The 21,663-nt window shown below is 50.5% G+C and overlaps 1 protein-coding gene across 1 annotated transcript in view; it reads right to left on the bottom strand.

Annotated features, from left to right (window-relative positions):
• Dcdc2c (doublecortin domain containing 2C) overlaps positions 1-21,663 on the bottom strand; it is a 67,109-nt gene that overhangs the window by 37,113 nt on the left and 8,333 nt on the right. Inside the window, exon 3 of the mRNA XM_046441686.1 lies at positions 12,411-12,487. Coding sequence (XP_046297642.1) covers positions 12,411-12,487 — 77 coding nt within the window. The remainder of the gene's footprint in view (positions 1-12,410; positions 12,488-21,663) is intronic.

Genomic DNA, 21,663 nt, shown 5'->3' with positions numbered 1-21,663 from the left:
GGGCATTTTCTCTGACCACGAGTCTTGTTTGTTCTTTCACCTGTTTACATAATCTAACGAGCCCAAAAAACTGGACAAAACTCTGTTCCTTAAAAAGCACATATATGCCCTCAACTCCCTGATGGATAAAATGGAGGAAAACTGTCATGTGGAGAAAAGCACGCCTGAACTACGCAGCCGCTTCCCTCCCGGAGGAGAGACCTGTAGAAGGCATGTGCAGTCAAAGAGGAACTGACTCCCTCTCGCAGTCTTGAGGCGGTTTCCCTGTGAGCCCAGGGGTCTGCTCCATTATCTGTGTTGGGCTGGAGGGGAGGCCTAGTGGCCTCTCAAAACCCATCGCAAAGTGATTGGCACCCCCACGTCAATCACCATGCCACATCAATCACCCCTTGACAAGTGTCAGACTGTCATAGCTGGAACTAAAACACAGCTAAATACAAGGTTTACTTTTCTACATCTATCAACAATAATTAATATCCTTCAGCAATACACAATGGCTTTTCATTTTTCCATATCATTATTTACTATCACCATGGTTTTACTATTTTTCCCTTAAATGCAAATAACTTAGAATTTAAGGCACATATGTCTTTTTCTCAGAGTGAATATATAATTTTTAATGTGTTGTCACAACAAAGAAAATCCATTTTCTCTGCTAAAGCTTTGTGGCAACTTCTTCCATATTTAAAACTGCCCAAAATAAACTATAGAAAGAAATGTTGTATGCAGTCCATGAATGCACAATTTATTAATGTTACTACCACAATAAAAATCTGCTACAATGTTTTCCTAATTGGCTTACAATGAAAGTCTAAATATAGAATACTGATAGTAATAAAATAAATATTTACAAAAGACCACATTATATTTTTGCCTAAACTTCAAAGACATTTAATATACATTGTATCCTGAGTGCTGAGAAACAGATGCACTCACACAGTCGGACACAGTCGGTCTTCCTGAAGGACACTCCAGCCATACAGACCAACACAACACAAGAAACCAGGAGCCACCAGCTCCGCCACCTTATCCCACAGAAATGGGGACAATGACTTACGGTGCAGAGATATTCCTCATACAATCACTTATAACAACAAGGATAGAAAGGTCTCAATGTCTCAGTCTATCCTTAAGGTAGAAATAGGACTCAGTTCATGATCCTCCCCAAGATTCCCTAATAGCATTTAAAACTGGGGGGATTTTCAGGCTCCATCAAACATCCCGAGGGTTATCAGAAAACTTTACACCTGTCCTTCCAGTCCATGAAGGGACACCCTCTAGTGCAGGATCTGAGTTCCATAAAAAATTGGCCAAACCCAACCTCCCACGGTGCCCAGCCCCAGCGCATCCTGTGTGAGGCCCTTCCAACACCCGCCCTTCACGGCCAGGAATCCATGTTCTGCCTTCTCTGCTCCCTTTGTGAAAGTCCCCAGCACTTGGCTGACCACCCCGGGGAAGCCGACAGCATTCCCGGGATCTGATGAGGCCCCTACCCACTTCTCACACACCAAAGTCAAACTCAAGGGATGCAAAGTTCCCAGGAAACGCCACTCTGTTGAGAGCCACAGCCGAAGGGGCCCCAGCAAACTTCCAGCTGCCAGCAAATTTCCAGCTGCCGGCTGACGATTGGCTCACAGCAGCCCCAGCAACATCTAGCTGATTGGCTCCTCTGCGGTGATGCTCATTGGACTGTTTCCCTGCCCTTTCAGACCACGGAGCTGCTCATTGGGGGACTTTTTTGGCTCCACCCACGTGACCCAGCCAATCGGCCTCAAGAGCAGGAGGATTGTGGGAGGTGGAGAGAAGCTTGTGGGGGAGAGAGAGGCTTGTGGAAAGCCGGTGGTGGCAGTTGAGGCTCTGAGGGTTTTTCCTGAGAGACTATTTTGTTTGGCGTGTGTGGTTCTAAAAATAAAGTTAGTTTCTTTTGACAAGTGGCTCCTGATTGTGCCCAGCCAGACTGCGGCATTTGGTGGCTCGCACGGGGAGTGATTGAGGGTAAGTGAAACTGCTCGCCCCTGAGGGCAGGGCGAGAGGATGGGTAGCCATTTTAAGATTCCTCTTTTGTTTTGCTTCACTTTTGTTTTAAGTTGCCTGTCCCTGGAGATGAGTGAGACGGAAGAAAAACCGCTCACATCTGAGGAAAAACTATTTACGTCTGAGGAACAGATAGGGAGAAAGGACGGATGCACATGTCAGGAGGATAGAAAGGCTATAATGACTTTTTGTTGTTCCCTTTTTATTTCATTCTGTCTCGGTTTTGTTTGGCGTCATCTTGTTGGGTTGTATTATAGTAGAAATATGGGATCAGAAATTAGTAAAAAACAAACTGAAAGAGTGTTAAGTAAATTGTTAGAGGAAGGAGGCATCCCAGTAAAATCAAGAGCAGTCAGGGCATACGTTGATACAATACAAAAATGTAGCCCATGGCTTTTTAAGGAGGAGTTGTTGAATATATCACAATGGAACCATCATGGTGAAGATTTAAAAAGAATAGAAAAGAAAAGCCCAGGGACTCTGCCAGTTGGCACATTGCCATTGTGGACATTCGTATCTTGTTTGCTTAGTCCAAAGCCTTCAGTTCAGACAATGGTAGAGGAAGGAGAAGACATAATGATTCAAGTAAAAGAGAAGGTCTCTCAAGTTAGTCAGACAGAGGAAAAGATTCAAGTAAAAGAGAAGGCCTCTCAAGCTAGTCAGACAGAGAAAGAAAGTGTAAAACAGAAAAAGCCATCAGGGGGAAAGTTACAACAGGAGACTGCTACTAACACCTTTCTATCACCAGAGGGTGTAAGTGTCCAACCAACAGCACCACCTCTACAGGAGACTGCTACTAACACCTTTCTATCACCAGAGGGCGTAAGTGTCCAACCAACAGCGCCACCTCCATATGCTGGGAGGCCCCCAACCCCCGCAGTTGATAGTTGGGATCCTGAGACAAGGTCTCAAATATTAACATGCCCTGTATTTGAGGCAGGAGGGCAGCGATTTTACCAAGTTTTAAATTTCAAAACAGTGAAGCAGCTAAAAGAGGCTGTAACAACCTATGGTCCTCAAGCACCCTTCACTGTAAGCATGGTCGAATCCATTAACAACTTGAACATGACGCCAGCAGATTGGGCTAATATGTGTAAAGCTGTGCTAAATGGAGGACAATACCTGTTATGGAAGGTTGCCAATGAGGAATTTTGCAAGGAGACGGCTAGGCGAAATGCAGCAGCTGGTTATCCTCAGAGAAATCTAGATATGTTGTTAGGAAAGGGACCTTATGAGGATCAGCAGCAACAAATTGCATATGATCCTGGCGTATACGCACAAATTGCTGCAGATGCAATTAAGGCATGGAAGACTTTACAAGGACATGGAGGTTTACAAGGTCAATTATCTAAGGTAATACAAGGAGCTAATGAACCTTATGCTGAATTTGTAGATAGGCTTATTCAAACAGCTACCAGAGTTTTTGGGAATACAGAACAAGCAATGCCATTACTAAAACACCTGGCTTATGAGCAAGCGAATCGTTGGTGCAGAGATATCATTAGACCATGGAAACATGAAGATTTAAACACATATATTAAATTATGTAGAGACATTAATGAACAAGAGCAAGTCGTGGCAGCTGCAGTAAAACAGGCTTTAGATGCCAGAGACATTAATGAACAAGGGCAAATTGTGGCAGCTGCAGTAAAACAGGCTTTAGATGCCAGGCCAAGAACATGCTACAATTGTGAACAAACAGGACATTTTAAAAGGAATTGCCCCATTGGAGGAGGGTTTAACAAAACTAGGTATCAAAGGAGTAGAATACCAGGTATTTGCCCACGATGCCGTAGAGGGAGACATTGGGCTAATGAATGCCGTTCTCAAACCACCATAGAGGGTACTCCATTATCAAAAAACGAACAAGGACCAGGTGTTTATCCACGATATCGTGGAGAAAGGCATCGGGCTCCATTGCCAAAAAATGGACAGGGGGGCCCAATGCTCCGGGGCCCAAAACCACAAATATACGGAGCACTGGAGGAACCCAGCAACCCCATCAGGGTAGTGCCCAGGACACATTGTCCATCAGATCCCTCATCAGACAAACCAGAGGGAGCGCAGGGTTGGACATCTGCGCCTCCGCCAGAGCAGTACTAACTCCAGAGATGGGAGTTCAAATCATTCCCACAGGGGTGAAAGGACCTCTTCCCAAAGGAACAGTAGGCTTATTATTGGGACGCAGCTCTTCTACTCTAAAAGGACTTATGATAAGTCCTGGGGTAATTGATCCCGATTATGAAGGTGAAATAAAAATTATAGCCAGTTCTCCAAAGGGTATATCAGTAATTTCACCAGGAGATAGAATAGCACAGTTACTAATAATACCCAGCCTACATGATAAATTTTCCAGTCGTACTGTAGAAAGAGGTTCCAAGGGATTAGGCTCCACAGGTGTAGATTGGGCTATGCTTTCTTTAAATTTAGATTCTCGCCCCATGCTAAAACTAAATATTCAAGGACATGAATTTAATGGGCTACTGGATACAGGTGCAGACCTTAGCATCATCTCTCGTCAAGAATGGCCAAAACATTGGCCATTACAACAAGCCACTCAAACGCTTCGAGGCCTAGGAGTGGCGACTAATCCCCATAGAAGTGCAATGGTATTAGATTGGAAGGATCCTGAAGGATGTGAAGGAACTATACAGCCATATGTATTGGATCATCTTCCCGTAAATTTATGGGGACGAGATGTCCTAGATCAATTAGGTTTGACATTAACAAATAACATCAACCAAAATGCACCCACTATTATGACTAGACAAGGTTTTAGGAAAGGAAAAAGATTAGAAAAACAAGAACAAGGTATAGCAGCACCAATACAAATAGATCAAGGAACAGACAGACATGGGTTGGATTTTCAGAAAGGGCCACTGAGACAATAAAAATTACTTGGAAATCAGAAAGACCAGTATGGGTTCCTCAGTGGCCCCTGACTAAAGAAAAGATACAAGCAGCCCATGACCTGGTCAAACAACAATTAGCAGAAGGACATATACAACCTTCTGTATCTCCCCATAATACTCCCATTTTTGTCATCAAAAAGAAATCTGGTAAATGGAGATTATTGCAAGATTTAAGAGCCATTAATAATGAGATGGTTATTATGGGACCTGCTCAATCAGGGATTCCTCAGTTGTCTGCTTTGCCAAAAACCTGGTATGTTTTAGTTATAGATATTAAAGATTGTTTTTTTTCAATTCCAATTCATCCTGAGGATAGTCCACGTTTTGCATTTACTATCCCTGCACTGAATCATGAAGGTCCTGATCAGAGATATGAATGGAAAGTACTCCCTCAAGGGATGGCTAACAGCCCAACTATGTGTCAAATTTATGTTAACAAAGTAATCCAGCCACTTAGAAATCAAAATCCTGAACTACAAATATTTCACTATATGGATGATGTATTATTAGCACACAAAGATAAAAACACATTGCTAGAATGTTATGCCACACTTACAAACTTATTAAAAAATTATAATCTAGAGATAGCAATAGATAAAGTACAATTAAATTTTCCAATTAATTATTTAGGAGTTCTATTATCCTCAACCATGGTCCGTCCACCAAAAATTCAAATACGAGTAGATCAACTCAAATCACTTAATGACTTTCAAAAGTTATTAGGAGACATAAATTGGATAAGGCCTTATTTAGGTATACCAACAGGAGAGTTGGGACCTTTATTTGATATCCTAAAAGGTCCATCAGATCCAAATTCACCCCGAATGTTAACGCCTGAAGCAAGAAAGGCATTAAAAATCATTGAAACATATATGGAAAATATGCATTTGGATAGAATTGATATAAGTTTGCCTTTATTATTTATTGTACTACCAACAAAAAATATTCCTACAGGAGTATTTTGGCAAGAAGGTCCATTATTATGGATACATTTATCTTATTCTCCTAACACTATTCTTACTAGGTATCCTGAGGCTGTAGGACAATTAATACTCAAAGGAATAAAAGCAGCAAAGGGAGTGTTTGGAATTTCTCCCAATAAAATTATTACTCCATATACTATGAATCAAATTGATGAGTTAGCTAATGAGTTAAATACTTGGGCAATAATCATGTGCAAATCTAATGTTTCATTTGATAACCACTTACCATCTAATCCTTTATTGTCTTTTTGGTCATTGCATCCTGTAATTTTTCCAAAAATGACAAGAAAAACACCTATCATGAATGCTCCAAATATATTCACTGATGGGTCAAATAATGGTACAGCAGCAGTAGTTACCCCTGATCAAACTTTTACATTTTTAGTACCCAAACAATCAGCTCAAAAGGTAGAGCTTAATGCAGTTTTACAAGCTTTTGTGATGTTTAAAGATTCTGTATTTAATTTATTTTCTGATAGTCAGTATGTAGTTAATGCTATAGTATCTCTTGAAGATGCTGGTAGGATTTCCCCTTCTTCTACTGTTTTCTCTTTGCTTTCCACTATACAAAGTCTAATCTGGGACAGAAAAGATCCATTCTTTATAGGACATATCAGGGCACATACAGGATTGCCTGGAGCCCTTAGTTTGGGCAATGATTTAGCAGATAAAACTACACATGACATACATATTTTCTCTACACTAGAAGAAGCTATAAATTTTCATAAAAAGTTCCATGTCAATGCTAATACTTTACAAAAGCACTTTAAAATAACTAAGGAACAAGCTAGACAAATAATAAAACAATGTCAAAATTGTGTGACCTTTTTACCACAAGTTAATCTTGGAGTCAATCCTAGAGGATTGATACCTAACCATATTTGGCAGATGGACGTCACACACTTGCCAGAATTTGGAAAATTAAAATATTTGCATGTTACAGTTGATACTTCTTCTGGATTTTTGATGGGCTCCCTTCATGCCGGAGAAAAAACTAAAGATGTTATAGCTCATTGCTTACAAAATTTTGCCACTGTGGGTGTTCCAAAACAGTTAAAAACAGATAATGCCCCTGGTTATACTTCTACCTCTTTTAAACAATTTTGCTCAACATTTGGCATTACTCATATAACAGGAATCCCATACAATCCACAGGGACAAGGCATAGTTGAAAGAGCTCATCAAACTATTAAAATGTACTTATTAAAGCAAAAAGAAGGAATTGGGAAGGGGTATATATTCCCCAAAGATAAACTTAAAATAACCCTTTTTACTCTAAACTTTTTAAATTTGGATTCATCAGGACTTAGTGCTGCGGAAAGGCATATGTGTCCAAAAAATGTACATAAGCCCAAGGTACTTTGGAAGGATATTCTAACAGGACAATGGAAAGGTCCTGACCCAGTAATTGTCTGGAGTCGGGGGTCTGTTTGTGTGTTTCCACAGGGAGAACAGCAGCCGATTTGGATTCCAGAGAGATTAACCAAGGTCCTGACCCAGTGATTGTCTGGAGTCGGGGGTCTGTTTATGTGTTTCCACAGGGAGAACAGCAGCCGATTTGGATTCCAGAAAGATTAACTAAAGCGATTTCTACAGACCAAAAAGAAGATGATTTGGCTCAAATCCATAACAACTGATATCCAAAACTCCAGTTTGGCTATTCTTACATCTGCAACAGAACCAGGATGCTTTTTTCAATATCTATTTTATTATTGCCCTTTGCCATATCATGAAGTTCTATTTTGTTTTTTGAGCTCATACAGACCTAGGTTAATGTTTTGCTGATCAGTTCTATTTTTTGACTATAGAGTTTTTAAGCATTGCAATGGAGATTTCACCTGTAAAAAGTTATAAGGCCTTTACTATAATGTTATGTGTTGTATGTATTATATTATGTGTGCACACTTGTGTTTTGTGTTATATGTTTGAATGTACGTATGTCCATATATCATATATGATGAGCGCTCATGATAAAATGGATCCAAATATTTTTTTTTCACGTGATTTATATGGTTTAATTTAAATTGGGTAAACAACTGTTGAGGATTGTTTTAATATGTAAACAAAAAAGAAGGTTAACAGATCTGTTTACTTTCACCTTTCCTTTTCATTATATTTAATAATTCTCTTAAAGATAATGTAAATTGTTAAGAAAATTGTTTTCTTTTAGTGCCTTCTGTAATGTTACATAATTTTTTCTTTAGCCATTATTGCCAGAATTCCTATCTTCATCCCAGTGCCGGTGAAGACAATGTAAATTGTTAAGAAAATTGTTTTCTTTTAGTGCCTTCTGTAATGTTACATAATTTTTTCTTTAGCCATTATTGCCAGAATTCCTATCTTCATCCCAGTGCTGGTGAAGTCAAAGATAAAACCAATCTACAGCTTCTACAATAGCCATCACTGAACTGCTTGCAGAACTTGCCTGGACACATTGTGAGCTCACCTGTATGCATTGTGAACTATCTGTTGGTACAGCGAATTGTGGTAGTGCTGGAGTATTTTTGCTGATGATGTCACCGGTGGTACAATTTTTCAAAGGAGCCCTCAATTGGCTTAATGTCATGGCATTTTGCATCCTCCTCTACTAGTGATGGTCTAAAATTTGGGGGCCAACAGAGGTGAGGCAAAGAACCTCACCCCCCCACAGGTGCAAAGGCCTATCCACAAGTATGGCTGTATGCTGGACCGGTAGTCAGTGACGGGTATGATCCAATTGCAGTGGTACCAACCTAAGACAGGAGGCTGACGCCTAGAGGTCAGTTCATCCGATGACGGGTAAGGACCATATGTTGAATTGGACTGCCTAACAGGCACGGTCCCTAAGCCACATGCTTGTTGTTTAAACAGAGAGGGGGAGATGTTGAGAGCCACAGCCGAAGGGGCCCCAGCAAACTTCCAGCTGCCAGCAAATTTCCAGCTGCCGGCTGATGATTGGCTCCTCGGCCCCAGCAACATCTAGCTGATTGGCTCCTCTGCGGTGATGCTCATTGGACTGTTTCCCTGCCCTTTCAGACCACGGAGCTGCTCATTGGGGGACTTTTTTGGCTCCGCCCACATGACCCAGCCAATCGGCCTCAAGAGCAGGAGGATTGTGGGAGGTAGAGAGAAGCTTGTGTGTGAGAGAGAGGCTTGTGGAAAGCCGGTGGTGGCAGTTGAGGCTCTGAGGGTTTTTCCTGAGAGACTATTTTGTTTGTCGTGTGTGGTTCTAAAAATAAAGTTAGTTTCTTTTGACAAGTGGCTCCTGATTGTGCCCAGTCAGACTGCGGCACCACTCTAATCCTGATGGGGGTGATCTGTGTTCTGACGGCTGTGGACCTTATTCCTCATACCTCTTCAGGAACCAGCAAAAAGGGGCGCAGGTGGCTACAGACGAAGCTCATCTGCACTCTGTGTGTCCAACATCTGGGCCAGGAGATGTGGGCCCAGGAAAGACAACCTCATACCAGCCTCTGCTGTTCTTCATTTCCTTCCTCTAGAACCAGAGAACTACAGAAACGCTTGGGGTGTCTGTGGGACGTTGTAGGCTGCGGAGACCTAGTTCTCTCTGACGTGCCTCATTAGTCAATGGTGGGGAGTCACCTCCAGAACCTGCCACCTGGAGCCCCCATCCAAGGAGGCTTTGCAGAACCTTCAAGGATCTTGACTTTCACCCACACCCTTCGACTTCCCAAGTGCTCCCTGCCTTTTTCCTTGTTTCTGCATGAAGTAAGAACCACATGGAGTGTTATCTAAAACCTAATGAACAGAGAGCTCAGGGACACGATAGGGCCAGATAGCTAAGTCACAACCCTTGCCTGTGAGCCACAGCTGCCTGACTCTGCTCCTCCTGCGTGGTACTGGCCAATGGCTGCACAGAGGGGCCCCTCACTGTGCAAACCCCACTGCTTGCTGGGACACAGCATTCCTACACCCCTCGCCCCCTCCCATGAGACTCCACTGCTCTCCCTCCCAATGTCAACACACACTGGGTGACACAATTTCAGTATGTGACAAAGAATCGTGACACCAGTGGGGACACGGCCAAGTGGCAGAGCTTCCAGAGCACTTCACTATGCTGTTTAAAACTTATGGACACAAGAAACCCGGGGGAGCCAGAGCATCTGGCAAATACCCCCAACTAGCAAATGCAAATAACCTAAGTGGTTTCCAAGCCTCGGACCACACCCCTGGGACCCACTTGGAGCCCCACATCCCTGGGGAGATTATTTGAGAGGGACAGCTGCTGGGGAGAAGACCCTCATGGCCAAGGAGCAGCCTTGGACTTGGAAGGACTCACATGGGAAGCCAAGGTGTCTGGTCCACTCAGGTGGCCACTGGGTGGCCGCCAAGACCACTCAGAGGAGAGGAGCACTCCAGCTAGAGATTTCAGCCAACAGCCATGGAATGAAGGGAGCTGTCCCTGCACATGGGCTTCCCCCAGCCTGAGAACGAGACATGGACGGTGCTTCCTGTGCCTGCCTCCTCGTACTTGCCACCAGACTAGAATCCTGCTTTTATTCCTTTATGCCCCATTCCAGAGACCACTTGTCCTTGCCCTAAAACACACCCAACCTTTCCACAGTGATCCTCTTTCCTCTCCATTCCGCTCTGTCCTGAGCTTCATCAGGATCACCTAACCTCTGGTCGTTTCTCCAGGCCCGAGAGACAGAGCTCTGCTGGCCTCAGGAAGCATGGGCTGCAAAGCCTGCCACAGGCCTTCCTGACTCACTCCCAGGCCACCCTTAGGGCTTGGTCACCTTCCACCAGTGCATTTCTAAGTGAACAACAAAACAAAGGTCCCCAACCCTGTCCTCCCGAGGTTCCCTGACCTGACCTTTTCATGTCTCATGGCAATCTAAGTTGAGCCAGGAGAGGGTCTCAGAGTTCCTGTCACTTTTGTGAAAGAGGAGGTGGAGGAGAACACTGGTGGGGGGACCTCAGGCTACACAGCCAGTGCCCAGACCAGGACCAGACCCTGACCTCAGCCTCCAAACAGTGGCTTCCCAGCATCACCAGCTAACTCCCACCCAGCAGGCCAGGGACCCCAGAGCCTCTCCACTGCAGGGCAGCCTCAGAACACCGACTCCACAAGCCACATGTCCAGAGGCCTGGGCCACCACGGCCAGGTCGGAGCCTTCTCCCTCTGAAACAGGGAAGACTCCCTCCTAAGCCATTTGTCTGCAGTTATGAGGTCTCCAAGCAATCGTGCTCAGGTCTTTCCTTCACTTCGATGGCTGTTTAGTTCCATCTAGTGGAACTCGGAGTCCACGATACAGAGATGAGCACATGCTACAGGAGCCGGGGTCCATATGGAGAAAAGCTGCCGAGCAAGAGTCGGCCATGTCGGGCCGTGCCCATGGAGTGCAGCCTTGGGGACGAGGTCTTATCAGGAAGGACCCACAGTCACTGGGTACCCTACCATTCTACAGAACAGGAATTTAGAAACCCTGGGCCTTTAATTGTCTCGAAACAGCTCTCATACTCCTGAAGCACCATGGGAGACCTCATGTGTTTAAGTGGCTCGTCACAGAAGCCCAGGGTAAGGTACTTCCAGGCACGCTCCCCGGACCTCCAAGGTCCCCGAGGAGCTGAGCGCGGCTGACTGACAAGGTCTCCTCTTGGCTTCTCAGCTGCGGTGTGCTGGTCAGGCAGATGGTCCCCAGCCCCCTGCCCAGTCCCTGGTCCCAGGTGAGAGGGAGCAGGGGCTAAGTCGGGCCAGCCCGGCCACTGCCAGGTCCCGCAACTCTGAGCTCCTGATCCAGGACACACGCGACTTTTTCTTTAGGGGCAAAACATGGCAAAAGGGAGGAACGACCTGAACTCCCCCTCAGGGATTTAAGGTGGCTTAGGGCCACCTACAGAAGTCTGATCCCTGATGAGCTCGGGTGGGTTCTGCACAGGTCACCTCGGGCCGTCCTCCCACCTCGAGGTAGCTGCCTCTGTCCTGCTCTACCAACCAGGGAGCAAGCCCAGAGTCAAAGCACGGAAAGTCCCAGAGCCAAGAGGAAGAGCAGGAGACAGCCCTGTGTCCAGTCCAGCGTGTTCAGCCACGACCCCACCCAGGGCGCTGGGCCTCACAGCTCCTGCTCAGTATGACGTGTCCCGAGCATGCAGCTTCACACGTCCCCTCTCAGGGACACCTGGTGGGACCAGCTGGCTCCAAAAGGGCCCTGGGAGTGAGAGCTCACGGTGGTGGAAATGTTTCCTCTCGACACCCAACAGCTGGAACTGCTGGATTAAGAAACAAACCCACCACCTACAGCTCAAGAGCCCTTACTTCTCCATCCCCAGGAAAACTGTGCTGTCAACACTGGCTCAGCCACTGGGTCGCTTCCCTAATTCAGGGTTCAAGAGAAGAAAGAATGTGGAGCATAGAGAAGGCGCTCAGGGAGGGAGTCCCTGCTGGAGAGAGAGGAGAGTCAGCCGCGTGGGAGGCTTCTCTCCGAGGAGCGAGGAGCGACGGCAAGGGCTGAGTCCTCACCCACGACACTGTACTCACTTAATGTTTCGGGAAAGGCGGTGATAGGACTGCCACCTGGAAGGCACGTTCATGTCACAGTGCTGCACCGGCTTTATCTGGAGACAGAAAACGCAGGCCTTAGAGTTCGTTCAGATTAGCAAACGCTTGCTAAGCACCATCAGCATGCACAGTGCCACCCCAAACCTAAGTGAAGGTGGGATCTCTTGTTGATAGAACACCCCAGGAAGGACCCTGGAGGACTCAGAGAGGGGTTGTGTGCTTGTATGTGGGGCAGACAGGATCCCAGGGACAGTGTGGGGTAGTTGGGGCTGCAAGCCACCTACCCCCGTGGTGAGAAGCTCAGGTATAAAAGTGCAGAGTGCCAAGGACCAGGGTGACAGGCAGAGGGCCCCCAGGGGGCTGCGCAGCTCACACCAGACACACCCTGCAGTTCACCCAACAAGCACGAGCCAATGACCTCTGTGCCACCCCTGAGGCTCTGCTGGCCAACCCCTTGGGTCCTAAGGATGGTCAGGGTGGCTTCTACTCTCAGGCCACAAGCTTTGAGCCAGACATCCTGGCCAGCAGGTGGGAACAGCTCCCCCATATTCCACGACCCTTCTCGACTCTCCTGAGAACACAAGGCCGAGCCAACTCTGGCCTGTCATAGCTTCAGCCTTGAGAGACAGGGTCGAGACCCCCCAAGTGGGAAGGAATGTCTGAGTCCTGCACAGAGGAGCAAAGTCTGCTCTCCCTGCCCGGTGGTCAGGCGCGTGCAGAAAGCAAGCAGAGGGAATCCTGAAGAGCAGCACTCACCACCCCCACCCCATTTTGCACAAGGCTGGGCTGCCTGGAAAGGCCCCCACTTCACTGTGGCCTCCCCCCAACCCTGCCTCTAACCACGTGGCTCTCTGCGGTTCCAGCCTGCCAGGTGGAACGGTGCAGGGCCCTTCTCCCTCCCATGCCACCCTTCAGATCCAATTGCCCAGGTCCCTCCTGTCTGTCTCTGCAGACAATGTACCCATGTACCCCGCCCCCCCACACCCTGCATGATACAAATCCTCCCCTCTCCTCCTTGGATGATGGGACGTTCCCGCCAGGGTCCCACTGTCACCTCCCGAGATGTCACATCACCCTAACCACTGGCCAGCAGGACATGGCTGTTCCCCTCCATCCACAAAGTAAGCCCAGACCCCACCACCTGCATCCTGTCTCACTGTCCCATGCACCTGGCCACCTTCCTCTGCTCTTGGCCACTCCACACTGCTCTGTCAGGGTCTGGTCAGACACTCTGGCCTCTGCTACACTGAGGCCTTCAGCCAGAGGCTCCAGTCTCCTCCTCCACCTACCAAGCTCACTGCCATTGCTAAAGTGACATGGCAACAGCCCTCCCTTGTAGCACGAGTAGGACCAAGCCCAGTGCCCCTCACACCACATGCTTTACTCTTGCACACACACTCTGCAGAGATGCCCCCCATGCCCAGCCACCTCTCTCCACACCCCGGAGATCAGATGGACTCCACCCACACCTCACACTGCTGAGCCCCCTCCCCTTGCAGGCTCCCAACCCAGGCCTCACCTAGAACACCAGACAGGACCCCCAGTTGCTCTGTACCTGGTAGTCTGCCCTGCAGCTGAGTGGCCAAACACCTCTCTGCACACTCCCCAGCTTGACTTTGCCACCTGCCTGCTGCCCCGGGTCTCCACTGAGCCTGCCACCTCCCAGATGCCCACTTTGAGGCCTGCCAGAGTTAGACACCACCTGAGCATTCCCTCGAGGCCTCCCAGGGCCTGTCCCCTCACTGGCCAGACGGTCCTCAGCTTACCTGCAAGATGGGCACACGGTCTACTCCTTTGGGAAGCTCGCCTGAACACTGTAGGTTGAGAAATCACCCCCAAAAGCCCCAGCCCAGGTGCTCTGGGTTCCACACACACTGGCAGGGACAAGAAAGAACCAACACCTGCCCCACGCCTCCTGAGAACCATGTTCCAGAAGGAGGGTGCTCTGGGCGTGTCTTATGGGTCCTGGGAGAAGGGTGAGGAGATCCAAGAGGACAGAGCCACTGCCGGGAAGTCTGATCCAGCACCTGGCTGCAGCCTGAGATACCATTAGACAGAGCAACCCTGACCTGCAGCCCTCGAGGGGGCAGAGCCAGGCCTGGCAGAGCCTGGCAGGCTCTGGAGCTGGAAGACGAGGTCAAAACCCAGCCCTGTTTCCAGGAGAGCTAGTGCTCCTCTCTGGGCAGCCGCGTTTGCTTTTAGAACAAGGATGACCTTATAAAGTGCTCATGAGAATTAGAAGGGTTTCCACAAAGCAAAGGCGACCCCCATCACACAGTGCTAAGAACTCCATGCAACTAACACGAGCCCACACAGGCACACACGTGTGCACGCACGTGGAGGGCAGCCTGGCGAGAGCTCACGTAGCTCACGTAGGCATCTGAGTCTTATTTTGGCCCAAGCAAAATTGCCAGCTTTACCCACAGATGGTCCCCAGATCTCCCTCTCTCAGAAGATGGTGCCACCAAGACCCTTTTGTCCAACTTCAAAATCCCTAGTGCCCACTGCTAAGCCCTCAGCCCCTTGGCAACTCTACGGCAGCACCACCCCTTGGACTGCTGGCTTCCCGCGGCCCCAGGCTCCAGGCTCCCACAGCCCAACACGGCTCTTGCTGCCCGGCCCCCGTGCTTTCTTTGCAGCAAGCAAGGAGCAGCCTTGCAGGTTGCTCTCTGCAGCGCCCACGCCCACCAGCCCATGCGAGCTGGCACCTGCTGCCTCTCCTCCCCGCGCCCCCCACCTCTGCACCCCGTGCTCTGGCCCTGGGCCCATCCTTTCAGCTACGCAAATGCCACAGCTGTCTCTGCCCAGTACTGGGCCTGTGTGGCTTGCTTTCTCTCTCACTGAGCAGCCACTCCATGTCCTCTTCGAGGGTCTTCCCTGACCACTCACACACTCGGCCTGCTTCCATCACGTCACTTCCGTTGCCTCGGGTTTTCTTGCTCACCCGCCTTGTGGAGCCCGACTGACCCTCCTGAGAGCGGTCAGATCCACAGGGGGCCCGCCGCCTGAGGAGGAGTGGCGTGGACTTCAAGGCTTTCACAAGCACAAATGGAGGAAGGAAGAGCGGAAGATGCCAGGACAAGAGCAGGACACCTGAGACCGTGCACAGGACCCCGGGAAAGAGAGGAGCCTGGGGACTGCAAGTGCACCCACCCCTGTTCTCACCTGCCATGTGCCACACAAGATCTACTCACCTGCGCCCAAACACTCATCAAAAATCAAGGCCACGAGTATCGACAACTAGCCTAACTGTACAGACCTTGTTTGAAAGCACCACAACAGGGATTATCCTCTGCAAATTCTACTAAGGAAGAGCCACCTTAAGAACCGCTTTCTGCCTGATAACATTGAGAAACAAAGAGCTAATTGCTCTTTCCATGTGTTAATGATTCATCAACCCTGATGTCACCTGTCTAATTAAATAACTCCAACTGTTGAGGACGCCGTTCTGATTTTTTTGTTCCCTGTACTTCTCATCAAGTGTCAGGTAAAGGTGGTTTTCTGCTACTCTCTGATGGTGGTGACAGTTTCATTCACACGTGTCAGAGCCACACTCCCATGTCAGTCATCTGTCCTGAGAGGCCGAAGGACCAGGAGCTATAGGCCTATTGGCCAAGGCACTAAAATTTAAGCAACGAGAGAAGACACTGAGATCACCACGGACGCTTCTGCCTGTAGCAGCTCCAGCTTGCAGAATGCCAACAGGCTCTGCAAAAGACTCTTCCACACGTTCATGCCTGATCATCAAAACAGCAAGGCCCCATATCCAGGAGGCCGAGGCAGGAGGATTGCAGTGTGACCCAGTTCAAGCCCCAGCACCACATTAAATGTGCACATCTCCAGGTAGCAGCGAAGAACACCAAGACATCCAGGCTGCCCTGAGCCCTCAAAACACATTCTATTACCGTTCCTAGGACGAGTCCTATTGTACAACACAGCAGAGCGCTCGGGCCTGTGTTGACTCCCGCGATCCCAGCACTGGCCGCCCTCCGAGCTGTTCAACCTCTCAGCCATCCTTCCTGCAGCAGTGCAGTTAACAGCAGCACTACCTCCCAGCCGCTGCTTTCCACACGAGTAATCAAACATGAGAGTGCACTGTCCAGAGCTTAGTAGAAGTGGACGCCAGCCAAGGGCTCAACTGACAAGAACTGCTCTTTGTCCTCCTCAGGCTCCAAGTCCCCGGTCACCTCCTCATGCTGTTCCAAACCCTCAGCCCTCTCCATGCAAAATATCAAGCAAAGGCCCCGGTCACTGAGCCACCACCAAGGACTCAGCAACCTTCCCCTCGAGCCCCCTCGCCTCCCAATGCTCTGTCCCCTCCCTGCCTGCCTTTTCCAGCAGCCACCGTCCACGGGCCGTTTCCCAAGGAAAAGGAATCACATCATACGTCTGCCATCCAGAACCTCCACTCTTCCATCCCTCTGCTGATGCAAGAAGGATGAGGACCTGCTGCCTGCTGCTCTCAGGATTCTATCCACATGAGAATTCAGCAGAGAGACCCTCACCACTGTCCAGGGGATCGCTGATGATTACGATGAAAAGAAACTAGTAATTCAGATGCTGGTAGAGACGGGACTGGCTGGGGACGATCAGCTGAAGGTTCATGGGTTTTAAGTGCTTGTGGCTCACTGAAGCTTAAGTGAGGATTTCCTTACAATAAGTAGAATTTCCCTTTTGGCCCTTGTCACAAATTTAAAAGCCTCACAGCTTGTATAACGTAACCACTTTTGACTTGGATTAGCATAACTCATCCATGAAATAAACTGAAAAGAGAAAAAAAAATCAAGCAAAAAAGGCTCAGGAGACTGTGGCACCAAGACCGCAGGTGGTAGGCACATCTGGGGGACCCTCAGGAGGAGCCGCTGGACAGTGGTGGTCAGCCTGAGACCGGAGGACACCTTCACAGGAGCACTGTGGGAAGAGCAGGGTCTCTAGGCTCATCTCCTAGAGGAGGAAGGTCTGGTCAGACCCTCAGTCCACAATGCCGCGAGCAAGGGGACCATCCGCACCCTCTCCTGGGGTGAGGTGTCTTGCCAGGGCAGCCAGGCCCAAGCAGGGACATCAGGCAGGGGAGGCCAGAGCTCGCCGCAGCAGCCCTGCTCCACCTCCTGGAGAAGCATGGCCGCCTGGCAGCCGGTGCCCTGAGGGCCCTCCCCTGGCCTCAGCAGCACAGGGCTCCGCAGCGGGAGGACAGGCCCATGTGGTCGAACACCTTGGGTGTCAACCAGGCGGGCTCCCAGGCTTACAGGCCATGGAGACAGAGGTTTCTATCTTTCATCTTTTGGAAAATGGACAATTCCTTTACAAATTAAAATTTAATTTACATTTAAAAAGGAGGGATATTGGTCAAATTATGTTGTTATATTGTGCACAAGTATAAATAAGTCACAAATCCCACCATTATGTACAACTGTATTGCACCGATAAAAAGTGTAGAAAGAAGCAGGTTTTAAGATTGACTGAGCTGACTTCATGTGCTTTGTAAAGTTCCACCACAATTCTCAAAGCTGACATGGTGTCAACCAGCCAGGAAGAAAGCAGGGTCACCTTCACGCTCCCCTGTCCTGGGTGGCCCTGTCCTGGGTGGCCCTGTCCTGGGTGGCCCTGTGCTGGGTGGCCCTGTCCTGGGTGGCCCTGTGCTGGGTGGACCTGTCCTGGGTGGCCCTGTCCTGGGTGGCCCTGTGCTGGGTGGCCCTGTCCTGGGTGGCCCTGTCCTGGGTGGCCCTGTGCTGGGTGGCCCTGTCCTGGGTGGACCTGTGCTGGGTGGCCCTGTCCTGGGTGGCCCTGTGCTGGGTGGACCTGTCCTGGGTGGCCCTGTGCTGAGTGGCCCTGTCCTGGGTGGCCCTGTCCTGGGTGGCCCTGTGCTGGGTGGCCCTGTCCTGGGTGGACCTGTCCTGGGTGGCCCTGTGCTGAGTGGCCCTGTCCTGGGTGGCCCTGTCCTGGGTGGCCCTGTGCTGTGTGACCCTGTGCTGGGTGGCCCTGTCCTGGGTGGCCCTGTGCTGGGTGGCCCTGTGCTGGGTGGCCCTGTCCTGGGTGGCCCTGTGCTGGGTGGCCCTGTCCTGGGTGGCCCTGTCCTGGGTGGCCCTGTGCTGGGTGGCCCTGTCCTGGGTGGCCCTGTCCTGGGTGGCCCTGTGCTGGGTGACCCTGTGCTGGGTGGCCCTGTCCTGGGTGGCCCTGTCCTGGGTGGCCCTGTCCTGGGTGGACCTGTCCTGGGTGGCCCTGTCCTGGGTGGCCCTGTGCTGGATGGCCCTGACTTGGGTGGCCCTGTGCTGGGTGGCCCTGTGCTGGGTGGACATGTGCTGGGTGGCCCTGTCCTGGGATCAGGTTGGAGTTACAGTTAAAACTCTGTGGTGGCTCCAAGCCCAGACAGCTCTACCAGCACATGCTATCCTGCCTCTAGTGAAGAAGTAACTCAGCCCTGGCAAGCTCTTCCTGAACCTCCAGAGACACTGTAAGGTAACCACCACCAGCCCCCTCCACCAACACAGCTGCCAAACTCCTAAACAAAATCTTCATATATGAAGACACGGATGGTGTGAAATACTTTGTGTACAATCAGTGGCTTGAAAAATTGTGCTCTGTATGTGTGACATGAAATGAATTGCATTCTGCCACCATTTGTAACAAATCAGATAAATAATTTAATTTTAAAAAATCCAACAAATACAAAAGATACTTCACAACCAAATGTGATTGGCTTAAGGTTTGAAAATCAATTAACGTCATGTAAAACATTCACAGATTGAACCTGAAAATGATACGATCATCTCACAGGTTCAGGGGAGTCCTGCCTGGTGCACTGAAATCTCAATCCTAACCCCACTTCCCACTGTGGGTCCCCCTTGGGTCACAGCTGCAGTGGGCGCCCGTGGTGTGTCTTGCTTTGGTTCTGTCCTGTTGTGCGAGCCTGGCTCTGCCTCCACCTCCTGCTCAGGCTGGCTCTCTCAGGCGGGGCTGGAGGGCATGAGAACAAGAGCAACAGGGCAGAGCCGCCAGCCTCCGAGCTCCCAAACCTCTCCCAGGACAGATTTCAAGCGAGGCTCTTTAGGGCAAAGGGGAGGCTTCAGTGGGCGCCTGGGCAGCTCCGCAGGGAGTCCCTCCAGGACTGCCTCACACAGGACGCATCCTCGGCTGACCCTGCTCCTTTGCTGCATCCACAGACCTTCCCTGAGCAGGCACTCACCTGAACAGATCCAGAGTGGCCACTGTACCTGCCTCCCAGGGACAAGACTCGCCCCTTCTCCACACCACCACCACCTGGCGCAGGTGCAGCCTCAGGCAGCCTCTCCCAGGCTGGGCTCAGGCAGCTCAGAGGTGAGGGAGGGTGCAGGTGCACACCCCACGCTCTCCTGCGACCCCACTGGCATGCAGCCAGGGCATCCCACTGTGCCACATCCCCGCTCTGCACCCACTGCTCTTGAGAGTTTCCCTGGAGCCACGTTTGAGGGGGCAAGAAGCCCCACAGGGAGGCGAGGGGAGACTCGGAGCCTTTCTCTCCTCCAACGGTTTTCCTTATTTAGCTAACGCACTGACTCCCAGTCCTTCTTATGTCAGGTTCGCAGGGGACAGGGACAGCCAGTCTGGTATCTAAATATCTGCTACACCCTTGCACAGGGTGAAAAGCCTTGTGTGTGGCCCTTGAGAATGTGGGGATGGCAGCTGACACTGCCAAACACGAGCAGAGCCCGTTCAGCTCAGATAATGATGTGTTTTCAAAGCAGGGCAACGTCTGACAGCGCCCCTACCACGTCAGGACCTCGAGGGCATCCAGGCTGCCTTCCCTATGACCCCTCCACACACGGGCAAGGCAGGAGAGACAGAAACCGAGGCCTGGACTCAGAAAGAGGAGAGAACTCAGTGCACCACCGTGGGCAACAGGTGCCATGGGCATCAGGGACACACACAGGTGCCGGACGCTGAGCCTCGGCCACACCAGGGCCTGCTGGCTGCCAGCATGATCAGGAGCCAGGTCAACACCTACTCCTCTTTCCCACGCTGCCCCAGCGCTCCCCTCCCAGGACAACTGACAGCTCCCACTGGTGCCAGGGCCGTCAGAGTCCATGGACCTCTTTGGAGCATGGGAGCCAGGAGCCTCCCAGACTGGACTTGGCCAAGGGTCCCTCTCTGGGCCCACTGTGGCTCGGACACCTGGACATCATGGTGGGGCAGCCCACTGGCTGACTCCGTATGGAGCTCCCACAGAGGCACTCCCTCCCCCTGAACGCTGGTTCACAGACGGGAACGAGGCTCTGCTGCTCCAGAGCTGCTAGCTCGGCAAGGAGGAGGCACTGGCCAGAGACAAGGCCAGCCAGGTGATGCCTGGCGCCAGCTGGCTGTCCAGGGGAGCCCCTCCCAGCTCCCCTGGGAGCAAGGCCGCACCCTGACCAACGAAGTCCCAGGCGAAGAGCGTGTGTGTCCCTGGAGGCCTACCCGGCCACCAGGCTTCCTTTCAGACCCCATCCCTATCTCCTGCAGGAAGCCAGGCACTGCCACAGAGGACCAGGGTGAAAAGCCAACAGCACACCTGGCCCCAGAGAGCTGGGGCCTCGGGGACACAGACTGGCTCCCGGGCAACTGCACGGACCTGTGTGCAGCGCCTCACAGAGGCAAGCAGGGGCACTGCAGGGCCCCGAGGGAGGCTCTCCCAGTCCTTCCCAGGGCAGCAGGGGCTTCCTGGAGGAAGGGGCATCGAATACGGAGGAGGAGTCCACTGCTGAGTTGGAGGGGCAGGAGCAACGGCCCAAGCCTGGCTCGGGGAAGGGGATGTGGATACACGTCTCTGAGAAACAAAATCCACTGTGGACAGAATCCCAGACCTGAAGGGAGTCGGGTGAGGGGCGAGGGGTGAGGCTGAAGCAGCAGAGGCTCCATCGAAACAGGCCTCAAACTCCATGGTGACAGCAGCAAAGGCGGGTGTCAAACGGGAAAGGGAGAAGGCTGGAAAGAGGGCAGGAGGCAGGGAGACACAGACTCCTCCTGGTGACGGAGCGTGGCGCCTGGGCGCATACATAATTAGATTTAACCCCTACCCCAGATCCAACCAGACCCACTTTACAGATAAGAAAACCGAGCGTCGGAGAAGTTAAGGTATCCGAACGACAGAGCCCGTGACATTTCCACAAGGCTCTGACACGAGCATGGGCATCTGTCAGGAGAGTAAGGAGCGCGATGCTTGGGTCCAGAGGTTGGGATGGGCTCTCTCAGGACGGACAGAGTCCACGCATGACAGTCT

Source organism: Marmota monax, unplaced genomic scaffold, assembly GCF_021218885.2.
Source record: "Marmota monax isolate L192 unplaced genomic scaffold, Marmota_monax_Labrador192_F-V1.1 WCK01_AAM20220418_F8-fsc00010, whole genome shotgun sequence".
NCBI lineage: Eukaryota > Metazoa > Chordata > Mammalia > Rodentia > Sciuridae > Marmota > Marmota monax.
The sequence above is the reverse complement of the archived record's forward strand: the minus strand, read 5'-3'. Positions and strand labels throughout refer to the sequence as shown.